Source organism: Maylandia zebra, linkage group LG10 (genome assembly GCF_041146795.1).
Source record: "Maylandia zebra isolate NMK-2024a linkage group LG10, Mzebra_GT3a, whole genome shotgun sequence".
In the NCBI taxonomy this organism is placed as follows: domain Eukaryota; kingdom Metazoa; phylum Chordata; class Actinopteri; order Cichliformes; family Cichlidae; genus Maylandia; species Maylandia zebra.
In genome coordinates this window covers 17,803,096-17,827,348 of record NC_135176.1, presented here as the reverse complement: position 1 = coordinate 17,827,348, position 24,253 = coordinate 17,803,096, and the positions used below count along the sequence as shown (strand labels likewise).

The 24,253-nt window shown below is 41.9% G+C and overlaps 1 protein-coding gene across 19 annotated transcripts in view; it reads left to right on the top strand.

Moving 5' to 3' along the window:
• The window catches only part of nbeaa (neurobeachin a), a 106,474-nt gene that overhangs the window by 60,843 nt on the left and 21,378 nt on the right, over positions 1–24,253 (top strand). For 10 of the 19 annotated variants that reach the window (XM_076889241.1, XM_076889239.1, XM_076889240.1 and 7 more), the window contains exons 14-33: positions 7,443–7,522; positions 7,905–7,967; positions 8,349–8,446; positions 10,687–10,779; positions 13,370–13,478; positions 13,587–13,668; positions 13,925–14,048; positions 14,178–14,370; positions 15,242–15,928; positions 16,057–16,500; positions 17,198–17,415; positions 17,593–17,746; positions 18,213–18,236; positions 18,629–18,712; positions 19,417–19,597; positions 20,987–21,111; positions 21,219–21,287; positions 21,426–21,594; positions 21,903–22,288; positions 22,699–22,835. In XM_076889241.1, the coding sequence (XP_076745356.1) occupies positions 7,443–7,522; positions 7,905–7,967; positions 8,349–8,446; positions 10,687–10,779; positions 13,370–13,478; positions 13,587–13,668; positions 13,925–14,048; positions 14,178–14,370; positions 15,242–15,928; positions 16,057–16,500; positions 17,198–17,415; positions 17,593–17,746; positions 18,213–18,236; positions 18,629–18,712; positions 19,417–19,597; positions 20,987–21,111; positions 21,219–21,287; positions 21,426–21,594; positions 21,903–22,288; positions 22,699–22,835 (3,520 nt within the window). The remainder of the gene's footprint in view (positions 1–7,442; positions 7,523–7,904; positions 7,968–8,348; positions 8,447–10,686; positions 10,780–13,369; positions 13,479–13,586; positions 13,669–13,924; positions 14,049–14,177; positions 14,371–15,241; positions 15,929–16,056; positions 16,501–17,197; positions 17,416–17,592; positions 17,747–18,212; positions 18,237–18,628; positions 18,713–19,416; positions 19,598–20,986; positions 21,112–21,218; positions 21,288–21,425; positions 21,595–21,902; positions 22,289–22,698; positions 22,836–24,253) is intronic. The other 9 variants (XM_012918890.3, XM_076889244.1, XM_012918895.3 and 6 more) reach the window with 4 other exon arrangements.

Below are 24,253 nucleotides of genomic sequence, written 5' to 3'. Positions count from 1 at the left end.
ACAAATGAATTTCACACTTGTCATGAAAATAGAGAGTAAATAATTCAGAGCTCGGACAGAAGATATTTGCTAGAATATACAGTAAAATATTCTCTTCTTAAAAGCCTGACAGTCGCCCGTTTGAACCACATCAGTTTAACATTTAAACGACTCTTAAAATCATGATTATGTGAGATTTAAGGAATGTTTTCTTTCACAGTTATGAGCAGTAATTTTGAGCTTCTTGTTAATCATTTTCATTTGATTTTTTATTGTGCTGTAATAGTGGTGCACTTGCTTTTTTTTCTTAAAAGATGGAAATGGGCCTTGCAAAAAAATAGTTTTAGAAATGCAGCTCAAGAGGTTTTTAAATTGTGAAAGGGAGTTTTTTGCTGACAGTTGACAACTAAAGGTCACCTCAATACCCGAATAAGTGATTAATAACTTCAAATTGCCGTACAAATTTGCAGTGACATCGTACTCAGTCATTTCAAATAGTTAAAGCTATGAACGTATATACAGTAAAGAAAATGATCATTTCTGCTATATATTACACAGTTGTCTTGATGTATGCTCAATCATCCAGGTAAGTAAATCCCCAAAAGTTGATTCTGTTCATCTGGACGTAGTTTTTCAGTGGGAGAAACGTTTCGTCACTCATCCAAGTGACCCTAAAAATAAACTGAACTTGACCCAACCTAAATCTTTGGACTAAAATATAAATTTTATTAAGATATCTACATTGTGGGCACTTTCTTTTGATCACCAATACTTTCTTTTGCAGTTCTCCACAGGGTGAAACAGATTTATGCCTCCACAATATGAGTAATACATGTATACACACACAGACACACACACATTCAGAGTTTTTCCCAACAACCACTGGTGTTTATGGGAATGGCTGAGCGGCTTCTTTTGTGTATTTAAGAGTGAATAAGACCATTTCAGAAGCAGACACTGCATGTTCTCTTTTCCAACTGCTGCATTTTATTTCTTAAGAACAGAACAGGTGATAGCTGTGACACCTGTGTAAATAAATCTTTTATATTTCCTTAAATGTACCCACACCTTGTGCTTCTTGTGAATGCAGTTTTTTTGGAAAAAGGTCTCAAAGATTTGTCCATGGTTTTTTTTTTTATAAAGCCACTATAAAACATACAGTGGGGCAAAAAAGTATTTAGTCAGCCACCGATTGTGCAAATTCCCCCACTTAAAATGATGACAGAGGTCAGTAATTTGCACCAGAGGTACACTGCAACTGTGAGAGACAGAATGTGAAAAAAAAATCCATGAATTCTCATGGTAGGATTTGTAAAGAATTTATTCGTAAATTAGGGTGGAAAATAAGTATTTGGTCACCTCAAACAAGGAAAATCTCTGGCTCTCACAGACCTGTAACGTCCTCTGTAAGAAGCTTTTCTGTCCCCCACTCGTTACCTGTATGAATGGCACCTGTTTGAACTCATCATCTGTATAAAAGACACCTGTCCACAGCCTCAAACAGTCAGACTCCAAACTCCGCCATGGCCAAGACCAAAGAGCTTTCGAAGGACACCAGGAAAAGTATTGTAGACCTGCACCAGACTGGGAAGAGTGAATCTACAATAGGCAAGCAGCTTGGTGTGAAAAAATCAACTGTGGGAGCAATCATCAGAAAATGGAAGACATACAAGACCACTGATAATCTCCCTCGATCTGGGGCTCCACGCAAGATCTCATCCCGTGGGGTCAAAATGATCATGAGAACGGTGAGCAAAGATCCCAGAACCACACGGGGGGACCTGGTGAATGACCTGCAGAGAGCTGGGACCAAAGTAACAAAGGTCACCATCAGTAACACACTACGACGGCAGGAAATCAAATCCCGCAGTGCCAGACGTGTTCCGCTGCTGAAGCCAGTGCATGTCCAGGCCCGTCTGAAGTTTGCCAGAGAGCACATGGGTGATACAGCAGAGGATTGGGAGAATGTCATGTGGTCAGATGAAACCAAAGTAGAACTTTTTGGTATAAACTCAACTCGTCGTGTTTGGAGGACGAAGAATACTGAGTTGCATCCCAAGAACACCATACCTACTGTGAAGCATGGGGGTGGAAACATCATGCTATGGGGCTGTTTTTCTGCCAAGGGGACAGGACGACTGATCCGTGTTAAGGACAGAATGAATGGGGCCATGTATCGTGAGATTTTGAGCCAAAACCTCCTTCCATCAGTGAGAACTTTGAAGATGAAACGAGGCTGGGTCTTCCAACATGACAATGATCCAAAACACACCGCCCGGGCAACAAAGGAGTGGCTCCGTAAGAAGCATTTGAAAGTCCTGGAGTGGCCTAGCCAGTCTCCAGACCTCAACCCCATAGAAAATCTGTGGCGGGAGTTGAAAGTCCGTGTTGCTCGGCGACAGCCCCAAAACATCACTGCTCTCGAGAAGATCTGCATGGAGGAATGGGCCAAAATACCAGCTACTGTGTGTGCAAACCTGGTAAAGACCTATAGTAAACGTTTGACCTCTGTTATTGCCAACAAAGGTTATGTTACAAAGTATTGAGTTGTATTTTTGTTATTGACCAAATACTTATTTGCCACCCTGATTTACGAATAAATTCTTTACAAATCCTACCATGTGGATTCATGGATTTTTTTTTCCACATTCTGTCTCTCACAGTTGAAGTGTACCTCTGGTGCAAATTACTGACCTCTGTCATCATTTTAGGTGGGGGAACTTGCACAATCGGTGGCTGACTAAATACTTTTTTGCCCCACTGTATCTATTTTAAAATAACACAGGGCTGACTCAGATATTCAATTTTCTTTGTCTTTGTAATAGAGCAGGGAACAGCTAGCAGTGCTAGCACCGCCGCTGTTGTCATGCTCTGTAGCAGCAAAAGGTCGGAGGAAGCCTCACACTTTAATCAACCTCTCCTTTTGCCCGGGACCCTCCGCTGACTATGAGTACGCATCCCATGTCTCCATGGTAACAGACATGTGATTGGCAGATCCAAGGGAGCTTTTGGAATTTCTAATCAAGTGGCTGTCTGGCTTCTTTTCTGTTTGGCGATATTACTGTTTGCCTGCTGGGATTTAGCCCCATAAAAAAAAAAGGCGCAGATAACAGTATAGCAGCAATTAGCCTCAGACACATTCGTACTGTAGTTCAAAGCTAAAAGCAGCTAGTTGTGGTTTGAAAGCCTGCAAATGTATGCACTTGACTATACTGTATGAATGTGATATGCACTCATTTGCATAGTAATGGACAGTTATGTTGCTCATACCACGAGCTTTGTGGATAAAAATGCATTCAACTAGCTGAAGAATGGGCTTGAATCCGAGTTGGAAGGACAATTTTGTATTTTTAGTATTTTCTTTTTTATCTTGCACCAGACTTGGACTGAGCTTAAAATACCAAATTCCTTTAACTGTGTATTTTACAAATGGCTAAATTAGGTGGTGGTTGGAAGTTCCAAGGAAAGAGTGTGTAGTCTTCACAATAAAACCTCTTGGGTCTTTTGCTCTTAAATTGCATTAACTATAATCAGATGTCTAGACTGAATTTAAAAAAAAAGAAAGGAAGGGGCTCTAAATGAATTACACTCAGCGGACACTTAACGTACGACTTGTTAGTACCAGGCTGGAGCTCATTTTCCCTCCAGAGCTGCCTTAATTCTTCATGTCAGAGATTCAATGAGGTCCTGGAAGTCCTCTGACATTTTCTTTCTGCATTGACGTGATAGCCTCAAAGAGTTGCTGCAGATTTGTTGTGATGAGTCTTCTGTTCCATCACATCCCAAATTTGCTCGCCTGGATCTGGTGAATGGTGAGACCATTTGATGACGGTGAACTCCTTGTCATGTTTCATAAAGCATTTTGATATGATTTGAGCTTTGAGACATGGTGTGGTATCCGTCAGAAGGTGGTACACTGTGGTCTTAAATTGAAGGACATGGTGTGCAACAATAGTCAGTCAAGTCATGGTGTTTAAACCATGCTCAGTTGGTACCAAGGGACCTGAAGTGTGCCACCATCAGTCTGAACCGAATATACAAGGCAGGATGGAGCCGTGCTTTCAGGTTCATGTTTCACACTAAATTTTGATTTTGTCATTAAAACGGAATTGATCAGGTGATTATCAATTTTGGCAAGTTTTTGTTTAATCTCAATTGTCCCTATTAACCCAGTGTGGTCTTCTGTTGCTTGTAGTCGATCTGCAGTCAGAGATGCTCTTCTGCAATAATACCTTGGTTGTGACGAGTGATTATTTGAGTTACTGTTGTCTTCCTGTCAGCTCAAAGTAAACTGGCCATTCTTCAGATTGTTATGAGCTGACAGGTATACCTAATAAAGTGGCCAGTGAGTGTCTTAGTCATGACAAATCTTTTTTTTTTCTGTCTATACACTTTTTTCTTTATGTATTAAGCCTCGTTCAGCCAACTTCCGTGACTTTTTCTATGTACTTTGTGTTAATTGTTGTAAAATGGGCAAATCTTGAGGAAATTCATTTTCTTTTTAGATCAAATCTGAAGCGTGTGTTTGTGTGTGTGTAATTGTGGCAAAGGGCCCAAAGTCAGAACAAAATCGCACCACTTTAAACCTCTTTATCTCTCGAAAGCTTGCCATTATCCAGTTAAAATAAAAACTACTCGTTTGTTATCGTAAATTAGACTAGATAAAACTGTGCAGCCAGACTAGGAGCACACAAAGACGAAAATTAATTTCAAAGAGTAAGTGATGGTAATTAAACCTGCCCAAGGAAAGCTGTTTAGAAGAATATAAGCTTTATTCAAGGCGTCTTATGACAAAAGAGCTTTAAATAAGGAGGTTCCACTCACACCGCTTTCACCTGGTCATTTAATGCAGAGTGGCTGGGTAAACATGATGGATGGTCAGTGTCACCGTTCAGGCTACACGCACCAGCTTGACAGATAAGGATGATGGATCGCAGTGGATTGCTTGGGTGTCATGTTTTGGCTCCGTGAAGAGCAGGAGAACAGACTGAAACACGTACACACTCGCGTGATTGAAGGGCAGCAGAGCGTGACAAAGAAATGGAGGGACAGGCTTCACATCGTCTTCCTTTCACACCCTCGGCCTTTTATGTTTCTCGTGAGCCTACTTCTGCTGGCTAAGCAACAGTGGGTCAAGTCTTGTTTCTGAGAGGACGTGGTGCATTTTATTCCGTTTACAATAAACACTGTTTGCGATTGTATTTCTCTTCCTTTGAGGAATACATAATAAGGGATAGTTTCAAACACCCTGACACAGCAACGTGTGAAATGACAAATACACACAAACTGGACATCATAAATGTTTACTGGTTCTAATAAACAGAACAATTCTGTCGGGAGTGATGAGGACACGTAGCATTTGAGGTTTATTGGGTTGCATTGTGGGTGCTTGGTTGCTAAAGGCATCGATACAAAAAATAGAGTAGTTGAGGAAAATGGAGAATAAGTAAAAAAAAAAAAAAGTAGGAAAGGAAGAAGGGAACTTTATCTGACTGCAGTGGGATTCAGAGGATAAATGTCCTTGTTTTTGAAGGGTGGGTCTTATATCATTCTTGTTTTGATCTAAATCAATGCATTTTTAGGCTTCCTGGCACCGCTTTCCATTAGCTAGTTATTTGGCAGCTGTTTTGAGCCGATTCATCACAGCTATAAATTCAACTGTATCTGACGTGCACATTAAACACTTAAAAAAAAAAGAATGAAATACAGTTACATCAATTAAAATTTAATGCCATCATCTGAGTTGTCAGTTTTTTTGTCTTAATCATTTTAAAAGTGATAGAGTTGTGAAGCTTTGACGCAGAAGAAACAAACACTATTGCTCTTTTTGCATGTGTGTGTGTAAGTTGCCCAGTTCTAGATGTATCTGCTATAGAAAGCATGCACCTTTTCCTGAACCTTAACAGAACTTTAGTAATTCAATTTTAGTTATATTCCGCCAAGTCACCACAACAGTCTCCTCAGCCTGCTTTATATTTCAAGGTAAAGACAGCACAATAATACAGAGAAACCCAACAATCAGATGACCTCCCTATGAGCAAGAACTCGGTAACAGGGGGAAGGAAAAACTCCAGCAGAACCAGTGTCAGGGACAGGCGGCCAGCTGTCGTGACTGGTTGGGGATGAGTGGAGGGATGCGGGACAAGAGACACACTGTGCCGCTCTCAAAAATACATTTTAAATCATTTTTGCATCATTTGGTTTAAAAAACAAAAAAAATGGCACAGCATTAAATCAACAGGGCGCTGCTTTCATCTTTACATAGTTCTACATTAAGTTAATCTTCATAAATTAAACTATGCAGATAAATAATAGAAACTCTTTCACTTCATTCATCGTACCAGCGTGATGGATGTGACTAAAACTCGTAGCAGAGTAGTCGACAGCTCTTTTCCCTCCTGCATACAGTGCAGATTTTGCCACATTGGAAAAATAATTGCTCAAGGGGAGAACATGTCTTTTGACAAGTATGTTGACCATTTTCCTGAAGCCTTCATTACTCACTGTGTTTAATGGGTGCACATTTTTGGCCTAATGGAAGGGGAATGTGTTGGTTATTTAAGGGCTTCTTTGTGTGCTCGGTGGATTTGCAGATGCACTGTACAGGCTCGTTTTTACGGACGTTTGAGTTCGCGATGGACAGTTCACGTTACAAAGCACTGCACTGTTTTTCTTGGTCTTCATGCATTTATCACACTGCAGTTTGTGGTGTGTTTTCAGGTGGTGGAATTGTTAGTCCAATAATCACACAACTGGTATGTTAACTCCAACTTTAATGGTTGCCTTCTTTCGTTCCTCCACACAAGAAGAAACCGACCCTCCAAAAACTTCTACTTCCCCTTCCAGCCTCCGCGTAGCCATGCCCCCCTTCACTGGACACTTGCGCAGTGGGACAGATACATCTTAAAAGAATAATTCAATGTTTTGCTTTGCACATGACTTCTTCTTGGTTAACATCACTTGAGTTAAAACCAGAGTATTTCAAAGCATCGGATGAAGACCTTTTATAAGGGCATGCTCTTTGCCTTCTGTGAAAGTAAACTTACACGGAAAATACTGTTGTGTTTTTTTAGCTCGATTATCTGTGTGTAAACCACCACAGCAAACAACTCATCCAGTACCAAAGCTGTAAAGTATATACAGTGGATTACAGCGGTTGTTTGGTTTGGATCACATTTTTGTGAATTACTGCGTCTTTGCTGTAATACGTTAGATTAGTACAATCATAAAATATCCAAATTGCCACTAGAGTTAATGACAGTTATTTACAGTCATATAGCAGAGTGAGTGTGTGCGAGCGTGTTTGTGTTAACGTGTTTTTCTCTGCTCTCCAGGAAGCCTAATAAAATCCAATATCAGTAAACACCAAGGCTCAGTGGTGGGCTTATTTAGCCGATCATTATCGAGTGTAAAAATGTATTTTTAACAGGAAATTAATTTTGTGTTTGCGCGTCTTTGTCTAGATGGACCACGACCGTCCCAAAAGGAGATCATCTCACTCAGAGCCTTCATGCTCCTCTTCCTCAAACAACTCATACTCAAGGTAAAATGAGAGAAACCGATTTACCGTGATCTTCATCGCATAAGATCCAAGAAATCGCTTCTTGTTTAGCTTTCTTTTCCTATTATGTCCTCTGTTGTTTTTTTCTCCTGGGGACTGTTGGCTTAATCTAAAATGTGTGTGTGGAGAATGGCATTATAGATTTGCAGCGTGACTAAAACACTGTAGCTTTTGTGTTTGTGCGCTCTGATATTGATTTGTTCCTGCATTTGCGCGCGCGCGCGCGTGTGTGTGTAAGGAGGTTGTTACTGCTTCATGGTAAAAATGCAGCCAGAAACAGAATTAATGAAGCGGTGTGTAGTTAATAAGAGGTAAAAAACAACAGGAGATCACGAATGTTTAACTGAATGTCTGGTTTTCACAGGATCGGGGCGTGAAGGAGGACGAGCTGCAGAGCATTCTCAACTATCTACTGACCATGCATGAGGTAAATGCTAAATTCTGTATTAAAATAGACACTGAGAGAGGGCAAAAGAGGGAAACGGAGAGACTGTGAGAGCGGTTGAGTGGAGCTGGTGGCAAAATGTGCATTATAATTTGTGGGCTGAAGTTATGGTCCACTTAAACGAGTGAGTGTGAGTCAGCTTCAGTGCTGTGACCGCATGAAAAATGGAGCAACAATGAACTGAACAGAATGTTCTCTTCTGTAACAATTATATCTATTCTTGCTCTGAAATACCACCTGCCATTCTGTAATCCACCCCCTCCGCGTCCACCCTTACAACTCTCTTTGTCCTCTTAACCCTGTGTCCGTCTGTCCCACAGGGCTTTCTCCATCTCACCTGCTTCATCTTTCCTTTCTTTGCAGGATGAGAATATTCACGACGTGCTCCAGCTGTTAGTGGCCCTTATGTCTGAACACCCGGCGTCCATGATCCCCGCATTTGACCAGAGAAACGGCATAAGGTGAATGCTGCTCACACATCTGCATACATATTAAAAAGGTTTTACACAACACCAGAACCTGAAAAAATAAGTTTATGGTTAGAGCTATGCTGTTTGTGTCAACATAGGCATCCATATGCATCTATGTCGATATCTATATTAGTATTATATATTATTTTGTTATAAGAAAACCCATGATTTATTATGAATAATTTAATTGAAGTAGATAGTGTTCATTCAGAAAAGTGTAATATCTTTCATAAATCCCCAAACTGCTGCGTCATAGGTGTTGTGTTTCTTATTATTATTACTATTTGCCTCCTTGGCAAACTTTTAAAAGAATAGGAATGGTAGATGTGGTTTATACATTAAAAATCATTTTAGTTTCTTTCTTGGCAATTTATTGTTTGAAATTAAAACGACAGGATGCTTTCATAAGGTTTTATAGGTGCATAAAGGTTGAAAATATGGCAGTTTAACAAATTGCTACTTGGTTGCCAGGCAGCATGATAGCGTCATAATTTCAACATGCATAATTTAACTTTTGTAGACGAGTTAAAGGTTAGTGTCATAAAATAAAAATTGTACAATGCTTTTAAAGGGTGATGTAGGTGTATAAACGCTAAAAGCTGACCATTTTAACCTGTTGGCAGGTGGCTAGAAGGCAACATGATGATGTTATATTATCTGATGTAGATAAGAACCTTCGGGGGTCTAAGATTTACCTATGTGCCAAGTTTGGTTGCTCAGCTCCTGGTGGTATAGGAGGAGTTTGGGGACAAAGAAACAAATAGAGATTTAGTATATTGTAGTAGGATATTTAACAAGTGTCTCCATAGTGTAGTGAATTACACATTTGCTTGGCAAACCAAAGATTGCTGGAGAAACAAGTCGTTTTTGGAGTTGTGTCAGGAAGGGCACCTGGTTTAAAAGTCAAACACGCTGGCCCACCCACTGTGGCGACCCCTTGTGACAAGGGAGCAGCCAGAAATAAATGTTTAAGAGCAGGTCGGTCAAATCAAGGCATACACCAACAAAAGTTCGAATGTGACCTGCTGAAGTGTGAAGATTGCAGGAAATTAGGCCATCGATGTTTGACTTTTCACTTCTGTACCAGTAAGAATTGCGTTGCAAATTGTTCAGAAAGAAAAGGACCTGTTGTCCGAAAGGTTAAATTCATCGAGCCAGAGGTCAGAATCATCATTGGGGCCTTCTTACTAACAAAGGCATTGCATTAAGGTGGTAGGTGGGCGGATGTGTTTCTTTGATTCATAAGAAGAGATCCTTTGTAACAGCAGACTAATTGAATGTGGGAAAACTGAGATGGGATGAGCCCGACTGATATAGGATTTTTAAGATCAATATTTGGTCATTTATATATCTGACATATTGGCCAGTTTTTTTTCCTAAAATTTGATATGTGTAGATATTCAAAAGCCAAATATTACTTATGCTCTGCCTGACTGCCTAGCTGGTTTTATTTGTGGTGTTGCAAACGCCTGTGCCCTCTGGTGGACAAACTGTGCAATGTCAGTATTCGTGGTTGAAGGGTGTTTCTCCCATCTCTTTACTTTTTAAAGTTTCATTTATTGGATGTTATAAATCCTGATACTGATATATCAGCACCACTCTAGTAATTACCCTTGTGTCAGTCTGTTCTGTTCATCATCCATAAAATGTGAATGTTTTCACAGTGGGCTGCTTTACAGTAATAGAAAGGGGGTGTGGAGAATGTGTTGGTTTTTGGTATGAAGCCCCTTTCTAAAACCAGTGAAAGATTTAGACATAGATTTAAAATTTACTCAATAGTATTAGTTTAATTGTTTAATTCAGATAAAATTCCTGTAGTTTCACATTATGTTTCTCGAGTAGCTCGAACTACGCAGCCTTTTTCAAAGACGTACCCTTGCTGTGCTTGTAATTCCCCCAAAGCACGACGACACATGGATGTCTTTTTGGTTGCTATGGTAATTCTTCTGTTGCTAGAGAGCTAGTTGCAAACTGTGGCTTGTTCCTCTTTTTTTTTTTTTTTTGATGTACTGTGTGCACGCTTCTTTGAAGAAAATGTTTCAGTCAGCGCTCGTGTTGCAAACTGTGACTCTTAAGAATGTTTGCTGAGTTTCAGGCAGCAGGTGTTTACTACACAGTGAAGAACCCCTAATTTTGCTCTTGTTTTTTTGTTTGCTTGATGTTTGCTATTGTAGTAAAGAAAGATGTTATAACTGTCTCTCTGACCTGTGACTCTGTCTCACATGTTACAGGGTAATCTGCAAGCTCCTGGCCTCTAAGAGTGAGAGTATCCGGGTCCAGGCACTCAAAGTTCTGGGCTACTTCCTCAAGCACCTTGGTCACAAGTCAGTACTGCTTGCTGAGCTTTCCTGGTATATTTCCTTTGTGTGGTTTTCTGCAGCACTGAAGTGAGGGAGTACTTGATATTTTCCTATAATCCTTTTATCTTTTACTACTAAACCCCCCCCCAAAATGCTGCATCAGTGGAGGGAGATGGAGATGTGCCACGCATAGTGTAGGTTTGAGTGTGTGGAAAGACACTGCAGTAAAGCTGCAACAGTGCAGTCTCCACTGAACCTTAGAAAGACTGTTTGTTTGTGTGTACACCAAGATAATGCCCTCGTCATCATGTCCAGGCGGAATAATCCTTTTGACAGTGTGCACTGGCAGGGAGGTGGAACCTTGATGAGCAGCAGTGAATGCTGGGGGATTTATTCATCCCATGTGACAGCCGCGCCTCTCGCTGCCTGACATGAGAGCAGGCTGCCATAATGCACCTGAGCCCTGCACCGTCAGCCCCCCACCTACTTAACATCTGCTTTAGCCAAACATCCCGTAGGGCTGCCCCTTTCAGTCTACATGTCATTTCACTGCATATGGAAATTTAATATCGATCCTAATCAGTACATCAGTCTTAAATTAAATAGTAAAGCCAATCATGCATACGTTACAGTAAAGTAAAAAGTGCTTTTCCTAATAATCTTCAAATATTCTTAAATATACTGAACATTGTCAGGTGGTATTAGATTTACTGATAATCTGATTTCTCATATTAAAAAAGAAAGCACAATAAAAAAATCAGGGTTCTGCTATGATAACGTCTTAAAAGCCAGTGACATTTTGAATGAAAGATTATCTTACCCTGAACTTATCTAGACATTTCCCAGCAGAACTGCATGTTAGAATATAAATGTCTGATGTAGCCAGAGCAAAATCTTTAAAGTTCATGCGATGTCCACTGTAAGAGCGATCTAGGTAGCTGTCGACTTTATATTTAAATAAATACACGTCTGCTGCTGTGTTTCTTGGGAAGGTTTTTTCCAGCTGTCAGTCAACTCAAAGTGCAGCTACTCCTAAAAGGCAGATGGCCTACTTTAATCATGCGGCATAATGCAGAACTGTGCGCAGGTCTTGAGCCATCCCTCAAGTCCTTAAAGTGGTCTTGAGTTCTCCAGGCTTTTCAAGTTTACCAAGTTCTTTTGGAAATTGGCTGCTTTTTCAGCCATTTTCAGTCCAGTCCTTGTACCTGACCATGTTCAGCTGAGCTATCTGCAGCAGTATCTGAAAGTCATGTCAAGGAATAGGAGAAAATCCAGCAATAAACTGACACAAGACTTGGTAGATCTAGCTCTAGCTAGTTGATCCATCTACTGTTCCCTGAAACCTCATCAGAAATGGTCTCTGTGGAAGGGTGGCTGTCAAGAAGCCATACTTGAGGAAACGGGAAAAAAAAGAGTGAATTGTGCCAAATTACATAAGAAATGGACTAAAAATCAGTGGCACAAATGCAGAAACGCGCCAGATTTTGATCCACCATGCAATGCCGCCTGGAAAGCAGCCTTAATTGCCAGAATGACAGTGGTCCCATACACTGTCAGTGCAGTGAAAGCATGTATGGATGGGAGACTGTTAGTCATGGATTGGTCTCCCCAGAGCGCGGACCTCAACATTACTGAAGTGTGGGATCATCGTGGGAGAGAACAGAATAAAAGGCAGCAAACATCCACAGAAGAGTTTCAAATGTGCTTCAAGAATTATTCTATTCCTGAAGACTACTTAAAGAAATTACAACAAATTTTGGCTCAGAATTGTACAAACAGTGTACTTCCATGTGTGTTTGCACGTTTCAGTAAATCGCTGGATCTTTTTTCCATTTTCCCTGCAAAATATAAAGAAATGAGGAGTAGCTCAAGACTTTTCAACAGCACGGTAGTTTAATACCTGTCGTAGTCGTCTTCACTGCCATCCTCTACAATAGCCTGCCAGACTCGGTAACAGCTTCTTGAGTACGGTTACACTGAATCTATAGACTTGCCTTATTATGACAGCCAGGTATATAGACGATGCTTTTATTTATAAGCCATTTTGCCTCGAGTTTATTCCATTTTTTTAAACAAAGTTGGAAGTTTGAGCTGATGTCAAAACCAATTTCTCTAAATGAGAGTATGTTTTTGGAAAATATCATTTAAAACGGCACAATAGTAGCTAAAGTGACTCATTATTTTGACTGTATATGCGCGTGTGATTAAATCCTCCAAAGGCTTTGGTCAGGAATATGAAGGCGCTTCAAGCATTATTCATTTAATTCAATTGTAAAATACTCAGAAGTTATTCATCCCTGATTCCTGAGCCTCTCAAGTTTAAACCCTCTTATAAGCACAATTTTTACCCACCGGCAAGGTAACTAATAAAAGTTAATCATTCACAGCCATATGAGCATTGCCCCGCTGCCTCCTATGGTGTCGTCGTATTGTTAATGCCTCTTGTTAATTTCTCTTGTTGGTATTCAATTCGTATCCTCTCTGGTCCCATCATCGCTGACAGGGCCACATGGTGCCACCTGCCAATATCAGACCGTCACCCGGTCAGTGACAATCAGTGTCAGTTTCAACTGTCATAAAGCCTTTACAAATGTGTGTGTTTGTTTCCCTGCAGGAGAAAGGTTGAGATCATGCACACACACAGCCTATTCACGCTGCTGGGAGAGAGGCTGATGATGCACACCAACACCGTCTCTATCACCACCTACAATACTCTGTACGAGGTAGGTGAATGTCAGTAAATATTACAATGGATCAAGCCATCGGATCTGAGTTGTTGGGATCTGTGTGTTTATAATTTAATGACTACTGTCAATCTTCTAACCGTGCAGATTCTGACTGAGCAGGTCTGCACTCAGGTTGTTCACAAACCACACCCAGACCCCGACTCCACTGTCAAGATCCAGAATCCCAGTAAGTGCATAAGCACTTCACCTCGCATCTGTGTCTCTCTGCGGTCTTTGGTCTGCCAGTAATGGAGTGTTTTGTTTGTTTTGCCTTTTCTTAATGCGAGTAAACAAACAACAAAGCGTAAATTGAGAAGCTGACACTGCTGCCATCTTCCACTTCTTGATCTCCTTCCAAATGCTTTAAAAGTATTTGCTTCTCCTTCTCTCTCATCTTGTTCTTCTCTTCCCTTTACTTGGTTTTCTTTTTACCTCACACCCAGTGATTCTGAAAGTGGTGGCCACCTTGCTGAAGAACTCCAGTCCCAGTGTGGAGCTGATGGAAGTCAGGAGACTTTTTCTTTCTGACATGATAAAACTCTTCAGTAACAGCCGCGAGAATCGCCGGTAAAAAGCACACAAATCACTGTACCTGCACTTATCCAGCCGTGTTCATTAGCTCCTCACTGTGGCTTTTATTTTGAAATCAAACTCATGCTACAGCTCATCTCACATGCTGCCTGTTTTGTGCACCAGCTGCTTGCTGCAGTGCTCCGTGTGGCAGGACTGGATGTTCTCCCTCGGATACATCAACCCCAAGAACCCAGAAGAGCAGAAAATAACCGAGATGGTGTACAACATATTTAGGATCCTTCTCTACCATGCCATCAAATACGAATGGGGAGGATGGAGGGTCTGGGTGGACACCCTTTCAATAGCACACTCCAAGGTAAGAGTGGGACATGCACAATTCAATAACAGTTCCCAGTAGTCTTATTTCGTTTAGTACAAGTATAGCTTGTTATTTCGATTATGTTATTTCTGCTGTATTTTAGATTTGGTGGTATGTCTCTGTCCTGGGACTTCCAAAGCCTTCCATGTACATACATGAATGCCAAAGATGGCGAGATTGGCAATAAGACCGAGCAAGAGCAGTGAAGGTGTCAATAAAAGCAAACGTGACATTAGTAAAAATCAGAAATGGCAAATAAAAAGGAGGAGCTGTAGTAGAGGGGAGTGCAAAGTGGCTTGCAGATCGGTAACAACTGCAAGCGAGCTAATGGGAGATTGTCCAATAGGAGCCTTAGATAGGGCTTAAGCTCATGTGGGCTGCCACTGATGACAGATGTTGTGCAGCACTGCCGGTTGAGCTTGACTTTCTTGTCTGCTGTTTGGCTACAAATGAGCAGATATTAATGGGGATTTTCCAGGTGCTGATATTCTGATTCAAGCTGCTTATAAGCTGTACAGAAACCTGGTGATTTGTGCAATTTGACCACTGTTATGTGTTGTTTCAACATCTTCCAGGGCCAGAATGACCCAGCATTGAGACACTTTCAGAAACTGATCACCTCTCTTTTCACTGTTCAGTGACAGAACTTTAACTCGCCCTTTTTTCTCATCTCGGGGTAAAAGTGAAGGGGCATTATGGGTAATGGTCTAATGGCCCCGGAAGGCTAGTGTCCCAGTTTTCTGCACTTTGGTGTAAATGATCTATGAGTCTCCTTTGGACTACCGTGTGGCTATTGATGTGAAGATTCACTTTTGTTAGTGCTTGTGTGCCGATAACATTACCAGTTATAATCTACCATCTGTCACAGGTGACCTATGAAGCCCATAAGGAGTATTTGGCGAAGATGTATGAGGAGTACCAGCGACAGGAGGAGGAAAACATGAAGAAGGGAAAGAAAGGCTCAGTTTCCACCATCTCCGGCCTCTCTGCCACACCTGCGCCTGTCGTCAATGGCAACTTGGAGATCGATGACAACTCCCAGACGCAGACACCTGAGAGTGAGGCGGAGTACAGCGAGGGGGCCGGCGCAGACTCACGCAACCTCCTCGCAGAAGGCGCGGTGAAGAGACCTAACGGAGAAGCACTTACACCTGGGGAGCAAAGTGCAGGTCCAGGCGTGAGAGTGGAGGTCCATGACCTTCTGGTAGACATTAAAGCAGAGAAAGTAGAAGCCACGGAAGTAAAGCTGGATGACCTGGACCTCTCTCCTGAAGGTCTTGGTGGAAGTGTAGGTGGAGGAGGTGGGGGAGGAATGGAAAATGGACCTCTGGTTGAGGTAGATTCTCTCTTGGACAGTGCTTATTGCAGTGTGGTTCAGAACCTAAATGGGAATCTGGCACCTAAAGATGACACATCTGGTTCGGGGGTTGGAATGGGGACAAACCTCGGGCTTTCAGGAGTCAGCCTGGATGATGATGGGAACATGGGTCCCCTCATCACATTGGCGGATGAGAAAGACAGTGTCCCGAGCAACAACGGATTTCTCTTCAGTAAGGTAGGATTAGTATTACTGTGCTGCCTAATCCTTCTTAGTCCTTTTTACTCTCCCAAATAATGTTTCTAAGTTTTCCTCAAACCTGAAGCTGTACTGTTTTCCCATTTTTCCCCATTCATTCCTTCCAGGTTGATGAGAAGTTGCTTCCAGCTTTGGCAGCCACAGACCCCCTTGTACTGCCCAGTCCAGATCAGCCCACTCCATCCGGCCCAGCCCCAGCTCACTCCACCACCAGCGCTAGTGATGACCTCAGCCTGCTGGCCCACATGACCAGCTGCGGCTCTGATTTAACACAAACCCAAAGCCACACTACCGGGGAACTTCCAGAGGATGGGCCCTTCAAAATCCAAAGCCCTCTTGCTGACATCAGCTCAATTGCTGAGGCTGAGAGCCAGACCCAGGGAACCTCTAGACCAGATTTCCCAGAGGGAGAGGGCACAGACGGTGCAGACGGAGAGACTGCAGGGCTTAAGACTGGAGGAGATACAGCCAGCACCACCTCTGACACAGAGAGGTCAGATGATGGGAAAGACAAGGACACAAAGAAGATCCAAACTACTGCAACCACTCAGGTGTGTTTAAGTGTGTTCAGCTGGTTAAGAGGGAGCTCCTCACATGTTGTGTACACACTGGTCAGCAAATAAACTAAGTAACTCTGCCATGAGGTGTTATCCTGCACATATGAGTGATTTTTTTTATTTCCTTCGCTGCATTTATCAAAATGTTAAAAAAAATTATAATGTGAATGCATTAAAATAAAAATAGAAAAAAGTGTGTAATCATCCTTATAAATCACATTAATACCTATTGTCTTTCATCTAATACCTCATGACTTTCAAGTGGCTGCAGTGCCTCATTATGCTACCCTTGCTTGTTGGAATTTTGGGTAATAAAATCACAGAAAGCTGGGGAAAGTGCTTTTTCACCTCCCCCACTGAGATTTATCCTCTCAGTTTAAGGACTGAACAAGTGAGCCACTGGTCACAAGCCTGCCTCTCTACCCTGTCCAATGTGATTTGTGTTGTGATTAAAATAAACAGTTCAGCAGCAGTCCTGTTTTCCCGGCCAAAAAGCTGAGAAGCTGCCCACACACGAGCTAAGTTTCAGCAACCGATCAGTGAATGCACAATGAGAGTCTTCTGTGTTTTTTGGGGGGCTTTTTTCCTGTGGTTTTGACACCTTAAATGAAATGAATTTCATCGATGCGTGTATGCCAAGTCTTATATTAGACCAAATGAGCTTCACTTGCTTATTCAACAACTGTTACAGGCCCTCCACGGTCGCACTGCAGCCCAGTTGGAGAGGGACCTACGCGTTGATTTGGGTTTCAGGGGTATGCCCATGACGGAGGAGCAGCGGCGTCAGTTCAGCCCAGGCCCGCGTACGACCATGTTCCGAATCCCAGAATTCAAATGGTCTCCAATGCACCAGAGGTTGCTCACTGACCTGCTGTTTGCCCTGGAGACAGATGTGCATGTGTGGAGGAGGTGAGTTCGATGCTGTGTTCGCCAGGTGTGTGTTAGTTGACCATTTTTAGTCATTTTACGCCTCGTTTTAAATAAACTGATTATGCTAAAGATCTGATTCATGTGACAGCTATATTGTGTTTTCCTGTTAGAAACTATGTCTTACTTTCAAACGGTTTGCATTTTATTCTCTTCCAGCCACTCCACGAAGTCGGTGATGGACTTTGTGAACAGCAATGAAAACATCATCTTCGTCCACAACACGATCCACCTCATTTCTCAGATGGTGGACAACATCATCATTGCCTGTGGAGGCATTCTGCCTCTCCTGTCTGCTGCCACCTCCCCTTCCGTAAGTGGCTCTTCTGCACCCCTCTGTGGTAGGAGGGAAAACTGCAGGTCGACAGCTCTTTCACAGGCCTGTTACTGGAGCGTTAAAGCCCACACAGACTTTTTTTTTTTTTTTTTTTGTATGTGTGTGTGGTTTTTTTAGTTCCCCTTGCAGCACAGATCTTGTGTGCCTTGATAGGGCTATTTCCCTGAATTAATCTAGAAAATCACAGTAGACAAAATAAAATAAAAAAAAGACTTGTAAACGAATTTAACTCCCAATTAAACCAGTATGTGCAACTGTCAACCTAACCCTTCTTAACAATATTTAGTTCTAATCCCTTCAATTAACCGTTTTCGTTAGCTTGATAGCCTATTGTTTTAAGCGTTTTTGCATTTTAACCTTTCTTTTCCTCTCTGTGTTACATGTGTTTTGTGTATTTTCTTGTCTTTTTTTCTCTCTGTTTTTGTCTGTTTTGCATGTGCAGAATTCTAAGAGTAGTGCCAACACTGTAAGTTTGCAGTTTCTTCCTCTTTTTCTATTCTACTAATACTTAGCTCTGGTTTATTAACCATTGTGACTGACACTAACCCTTGCTTGTCTGACATCCATAGTGTTTCTGCGTGTTGTGCTCCTCTGCTGCTTACCTTATATTGTCTAAATCTATTGATTTCTTAGTCTCTGTTCATAAAGATTAAGTATGTCAACCCAGTTAGAATACTATGTGAATATATAGGGGGTGAAAAAGCCTAAAAAGCCACAGCATGGATCAATAAGAAACAAAAGGGAGAAGATTATTTGGGGGGTATATAGTCTGCTTATATATTTTACGAGAGAGAGTATTTCCAAACGTCCTTGGGGGTTTCATCTGCTAAGCCTGTCCCATTTGTATCAACGCTAAAGAAGGCAGGAGGAGCCGGACCCCAGAGGGGGTCAAAGGGAGAGGAGGTGACCCCTGTTCCTGGGGGAGGAGGCGCAGGGGGAGAGGTGCGTAAAGAGCTTGAGACTCTCATCATCACCAGAAGAGCTAAGAGCACCAACCCAAGCCCTTCTGTCTTCACCTTGTGTGTCTGTTATCCCCCAAAATGTCTGTGCTCACTTGCTCTGATGAGCCACCAGATGCTTGCGCTGTCAGCTCTCCACAGCCCTGCACGTCCTGCTTACTGAAGCAGAGACACAGAAAACTACACCGCTTGGTTTTGACCCCTGCAATGCTGCCTTCAGATTTTCAATGTAGTCGCACCACAGTTTGATAAATCAAGGGGCCCATAAGATATTCAAGGCTAGCCCAAGTGTGTCCACACTACTGCTGTTAATGCTAAAAACCCACACTGTCTTTGCCACAACCCCACTGTCACCATGATATGTGTGTCACCAGGCTGTACTTTGTGTTTTGTAGAACACCTCATGTTGCCAAACGTCATCATTATAAGTATGTTTTTCACTAAACCAGCATGACACTCAAGGTTGCCTTCCGTGTTTGTTGTGCAACAGCCAGCCGTGACCGTTTTGGTCCTGCTCATTGCAAGGCGCGACTGCATAGGTTTTTTCTGTTGTTTGTTAAAATAATAAGATAACTCAGGATTTCTTCATCCCTCCTAACTTCTGAGAGCATCCAGTGCGTTGTGTTTAAGTGCCAGTTTTTCACTGAATAACTGGCGAGCACGTGTTGTGTTTTCCCTCTTTCGCAGACGGAGTTGGAGAACATCGAGGCGACGCAGGGGATGTCTTCAGAGACGGCCGTCACTTTCCTCTCTCGTCTCATGGCCATGGTGGACGTGCTGGTGTTTGCCAGCTCCCTCAACTTCAGTGAGATTGAAGCGGAGAAGAACATGTCGTCAGGAGGACTGATGAGGCAGTGCCTCCGCCTCGGTGCGTCCGAGTTGAATCTCTTCAGTGTTTATAAAATGTTTAGATGAGCTGATTCTTAGTCGAGACCAGCAGTTCTCAACTACGAGGGCCGCAGGAGGAGCATGGGTGACCAGGTCAAGCTAAATTATAAGGCAGCTGTTGTGTTTTGGCAACTATCAGCTTCTGAAGGCTCGTGCAAAAAAACAAACTGCTTCATGGCCTTGTTGCATATGACTGGAACTGAAAGTTACTTATGTCAGCATTAAGATTACTGAACAGTTTTCAAATTAAATGTGTAGTTTTAAAGTTAAACATATGAAAATATGCCAGTTTTTATTTCCCTGAGGTTTAAAATGCTTTTTTGTTTATCGCTATTGGAATAAGTATTTTTAAATTATACAGATATACTGTAGATAAGTCCATCCATTTTTATCTGCTTAGCCAATTCAGGTTTTGGGGAATTGGAGGCACCTTGGGTAGAGAGCTTAGAGAAAGAGAGGGACAACCACTGGAGATTTGAAAATAAAAAAACAAATTCATTTTTTGCTAATTGGCAAAATAACCGCAACAAGCTTTCATTCCAAAATAATTGTTGATTCCCTTTACACCATGTTGGAGGCAGTCCTGGCTAACTCTTGCTAATAATTGGCTGTCTCTGTTGTGGACCACCTTTTTATCATTTAGCAGCTTGTGACAAATCCCAGGTCTCAATCCCAGATGACCCCCATTTTTTACAAGCTGGCTCAAGCTGACTAAAAAGGAATCCATGCAAGAGGTTTATGTAAATAAAACATTCATTAGAGAGAAAACAAACATGAACTTGAGTGGAAAACCCAGGTGAGCTGCTTTAGCCGGTGAAAGCAGGCCACGACCGCCTCAGTAGGAGGTTCATCACAGGGTGCTTCCAGTGGATCCAGATTACTTATATTTAATCTCTGAGTCTTTCTGTCGCTGTACCTTTCTAAGGAGGAAAGATGGAAGGCAGTTCCTCAGTTTGAGAGCTCCAGTGATTGGTTAATTAGCTGATTATTGACTTGTTCAGTGTTTTATAATCAAGTGGTTTTTCTCACAGAAATATTTGATTGCTGGCAGAGCACATCAGTTTACTTAATTTCTTAGATTATTGTAAGTGGAGTATTTCTAGGATGACCTTACATTTCTGCTACACCATATTGTAATGTCATTTCTGATGTAGGGCAGAGAAATGATCACATCACAAAATAAAAATCGTTCTTTGTTTGTAATGTATGGGTGCATGTATGTGTGCTTTAAATAAATGCTTATACACGCTGCAGTCATGACATGCATGACTTCAGGACATCCCCTGTTTGTTTTTTCTTGAAATGTAAAAGCCGACTCCATTACACTATACTTACCTGTTTTTTTCCTCTACCTCTCTGTCTCGTTCAGTATGTTGTGTGGCGGTTAGGAACTGCCTGGAGTGCAGGCAGAGACAGAGAGATCGGAGTTGCAAGTCCTCCTTAACCAGCAGCAAGTCACAGGACAGCCTCCACAGTGCCTCCACCGCCAGCAAGGTAGCACACGCATGAATCGAGGACGCATTCAGCAACACCTAAAACTGTTACAGAAACATGCATATGTATGACACGCCACCTTTTGATATCCTGTCTTCCATATTTAGCAGGATCCAGACAGACTTCTCCAGGATGTAGACATTAATCGTCTCCGAGCTGTGGTTTTCAGAGATGTGGTAAGCGTGCGGGTGTATTTTTGGTATATACAGTATTCGTCTGGTTATAGATACAGGGAGCAAAAAAAAAAAAAAAAAGAAGATGCCTGAGTGTTTCTCTGCTGAATAACTTTGTGTGCGTGTGTTGTTTTGCTGCAGGATGACAGTAAGCAGGCTCAGTTTCTGGCGCTGGCAGTTGTTTACTTTATCTCAGTTCTCATGGTTTCGAAGTACCGGGACATTTTGGAACCCCAGCGAGAGATTGGCAGATCTACCAGCTTATCCGGGAGAAGCATCCGCCACGAGATTAACTCTCCAACCAGTACAGGTGACCTTTGTTTTTCTTTTGCTCCATCATCCTCCACATGCAAGCATGATTTTGGATGTTTGCATTGTTTGACCAAACAATGATACTGATAAGAAGAATCAATATGACACCAATAAAATAAAAAAAAGAGAAAATAAGGGTGTTACTTGAAAAAATGCTTTAAAGCATTAGTCTTTTTTTTCAGTTGAACATCAAAGGTCAGTATGTTGTGGAATTTCTTGATAATCCAATCTGCACTGAGAAAATATACTTCTTTAATTGTATCAGTGTTTATCCATAAAAAAAAAATTTCTTCCAAATTTCTCCAGAACATCCATCCACAGCCTTCCCCGACCGCGACAAACAGACCCCCACCCCTGTGGATGACTCCCCTCGTGCCGGCCTTCCACACACAGACTCGGGCATTGGAGAAGAGGGCCATGTGAGCGGATCGCTAAACGGTTCGGAGATGGGTCTTGGACTCGGGCTGGGCCTGGTGGGGAGAGAGACGGATAAAGATAGAGACAGAGACATCGGAGGAGGAAGTGGGGGAGGAGGCACAGATCTGTTATGCAGTCTGTCATCTGATGTTAGAAGGTCACAGGAGAGCCTTTTGGATTCTCCCCATAACCCCGGCTCCACCCCCAACGCTAGTCAAGCCCCGCCTTCGTCCATCTCCAGCATCAGTCAAACAAACAAAGGCATCAATGTCAAGGTGGGCGTGTGATTCCAGCATCCACATGAGCCTAATTCTGAGAAAACAATAGTCAGCACATATCTTTAGATCTCTCAGTTGTAGTTTCTTTAAATATTTGAAAATCACTGTGTTTTATTTTAACTAATAGAAATCTGGTTTAATGCAGTCCAAATGTATGTATCCATTTATGTTTACCCTATACTGTAGAGGTCACGTGAATTTTCTATTACTTTTATCGCCTGTATTTGTAGCTGGTTGATTACCTGAGCTTAGATGCTCCTTTCAGTGAGCTTATGTGTGATTAGAACATACTCACTTTTCCATGTTAGATAAAAGAACAAAATAAAACCACCATTCAAAGCAAAATTTAGTGATACGCCTCATAAGTATCGTGTTCTGTCTCTCGTTCGCTGCTCTCGGGAATGCAGGAAATCCTGAAGAGCCTGGTGGCAGCTCCCGTTGATGGAGGGGACTTGGGACAGGAGTCTGGGCCAACTCCCTATCACCCAGACCCTGCCTTGAAGACGCACCCCATGCTGCCCATGCAGTTCCACTCCTTCGACAGGTCAGTCCCAGTTTTTGGACCTACGTGGGGCGTAAAACAAGCAGAGGTATTAGCTTCGGTGCAGCCTGACACATCAATCAGTTAAACGATTTTGGGTACAGAGACTACATTGTTTAGTGTAGTGCTGTTTGTCAAGTTGCTTTGTACCAGTTTTAGAAAAACAGTGGGTGCAGAAACCGATCGTTGCCTCATATGTGGATAATTCTCACTTTGAACAAAGTTCTTTTGATGGTAACATTTACAAATACACACATTGTGCTCCCCTGCCAGCAGTCTGTGATATGTTTTGTTTGATGGTGACTACAATGGCACAAAGACAAGAAAGGCAAATGCAGCTGAGTGGTTTGAGTAAAATGGATGCATTAGTTTGAAAATTCAGTTTTAAAAAAAAACTCCAGTAATGTTAATTTTTGTTTATCAGCAGTGATAGCAGGATAGTTTGGATTTTAGATTTAGATACTTGGACACGATGGGGGATGATAAGTTTAAAAAAAGGTTTCAGTTTTTTTGCTGACGACATGCTGATATCTCCTGTACAGAAACAGGAAACAATCACATCTGTATTATTAGTAGTTTTGAAATGCGTGCTCGCCCTTTCAGTTTTGACTGCTATGTTGACATTTTTGGAAGATTAATCAGATCTCCCTCTGTATCTCTGCACAAAAGAAAGACCTGCACTTGTTTTAAAAAAAGAAAAAGCATGTTCGCAATAGTTTTACCTACTTTGACATTTAAAATAGTCTCTAATATTGCTGCTAAGCTCCCAGTAGTCTCTACATCTGAAAAATAAATGTCCTTGTTGCTCCCTGATTTTTGTCAGCTGTTATGAATAAAAAGCAGAAATTACTCTTTGAGAGGATGTCTCGATATCTTTGGGGACATTACTGGGCCCTGAAATTCACTGGTACTAAAAGGAATGTGAAAAAAATGTAACGATGATGATTCATAGGTAGAAAAATTGAGTTTGCTAAAAGAAAGTTTTCTGTTTCTTAGGTCAATTAATACATTAATTAAATTAAGAAACCGTAGTTTCTACATTGAAAGACCCCTCCCTGAGCCTGCTTATGCTGGAGGTTTCTTCCTGTTAAAAGGGAGTTTTTCCTTCCCACTGTCCCCAAAGTGCTTGCTAATAGGGATCATATGATTGTTGGGTTTTTTTCTCTGTATGTATTATTATAGGGCATGGATGAGCAACTCCAGGTCTCGAGGGCCGGTGTCCTGCAGGTTTTAGATCCTTGATCCAACACAGCACTCGAGGCCTGGAGTTGTCTACCCACGTTGTAGGGTCTGCCTTACGATATGAAAGCACCTTGAAGCGACTGTTGCTGTGATTTGGCGCTATATAAATACAACTGAATTGAATTGATGTTTGCACATCTGTCTGAAGAAGAACTTAAGCTTAATAGGAAGAAGTTAGT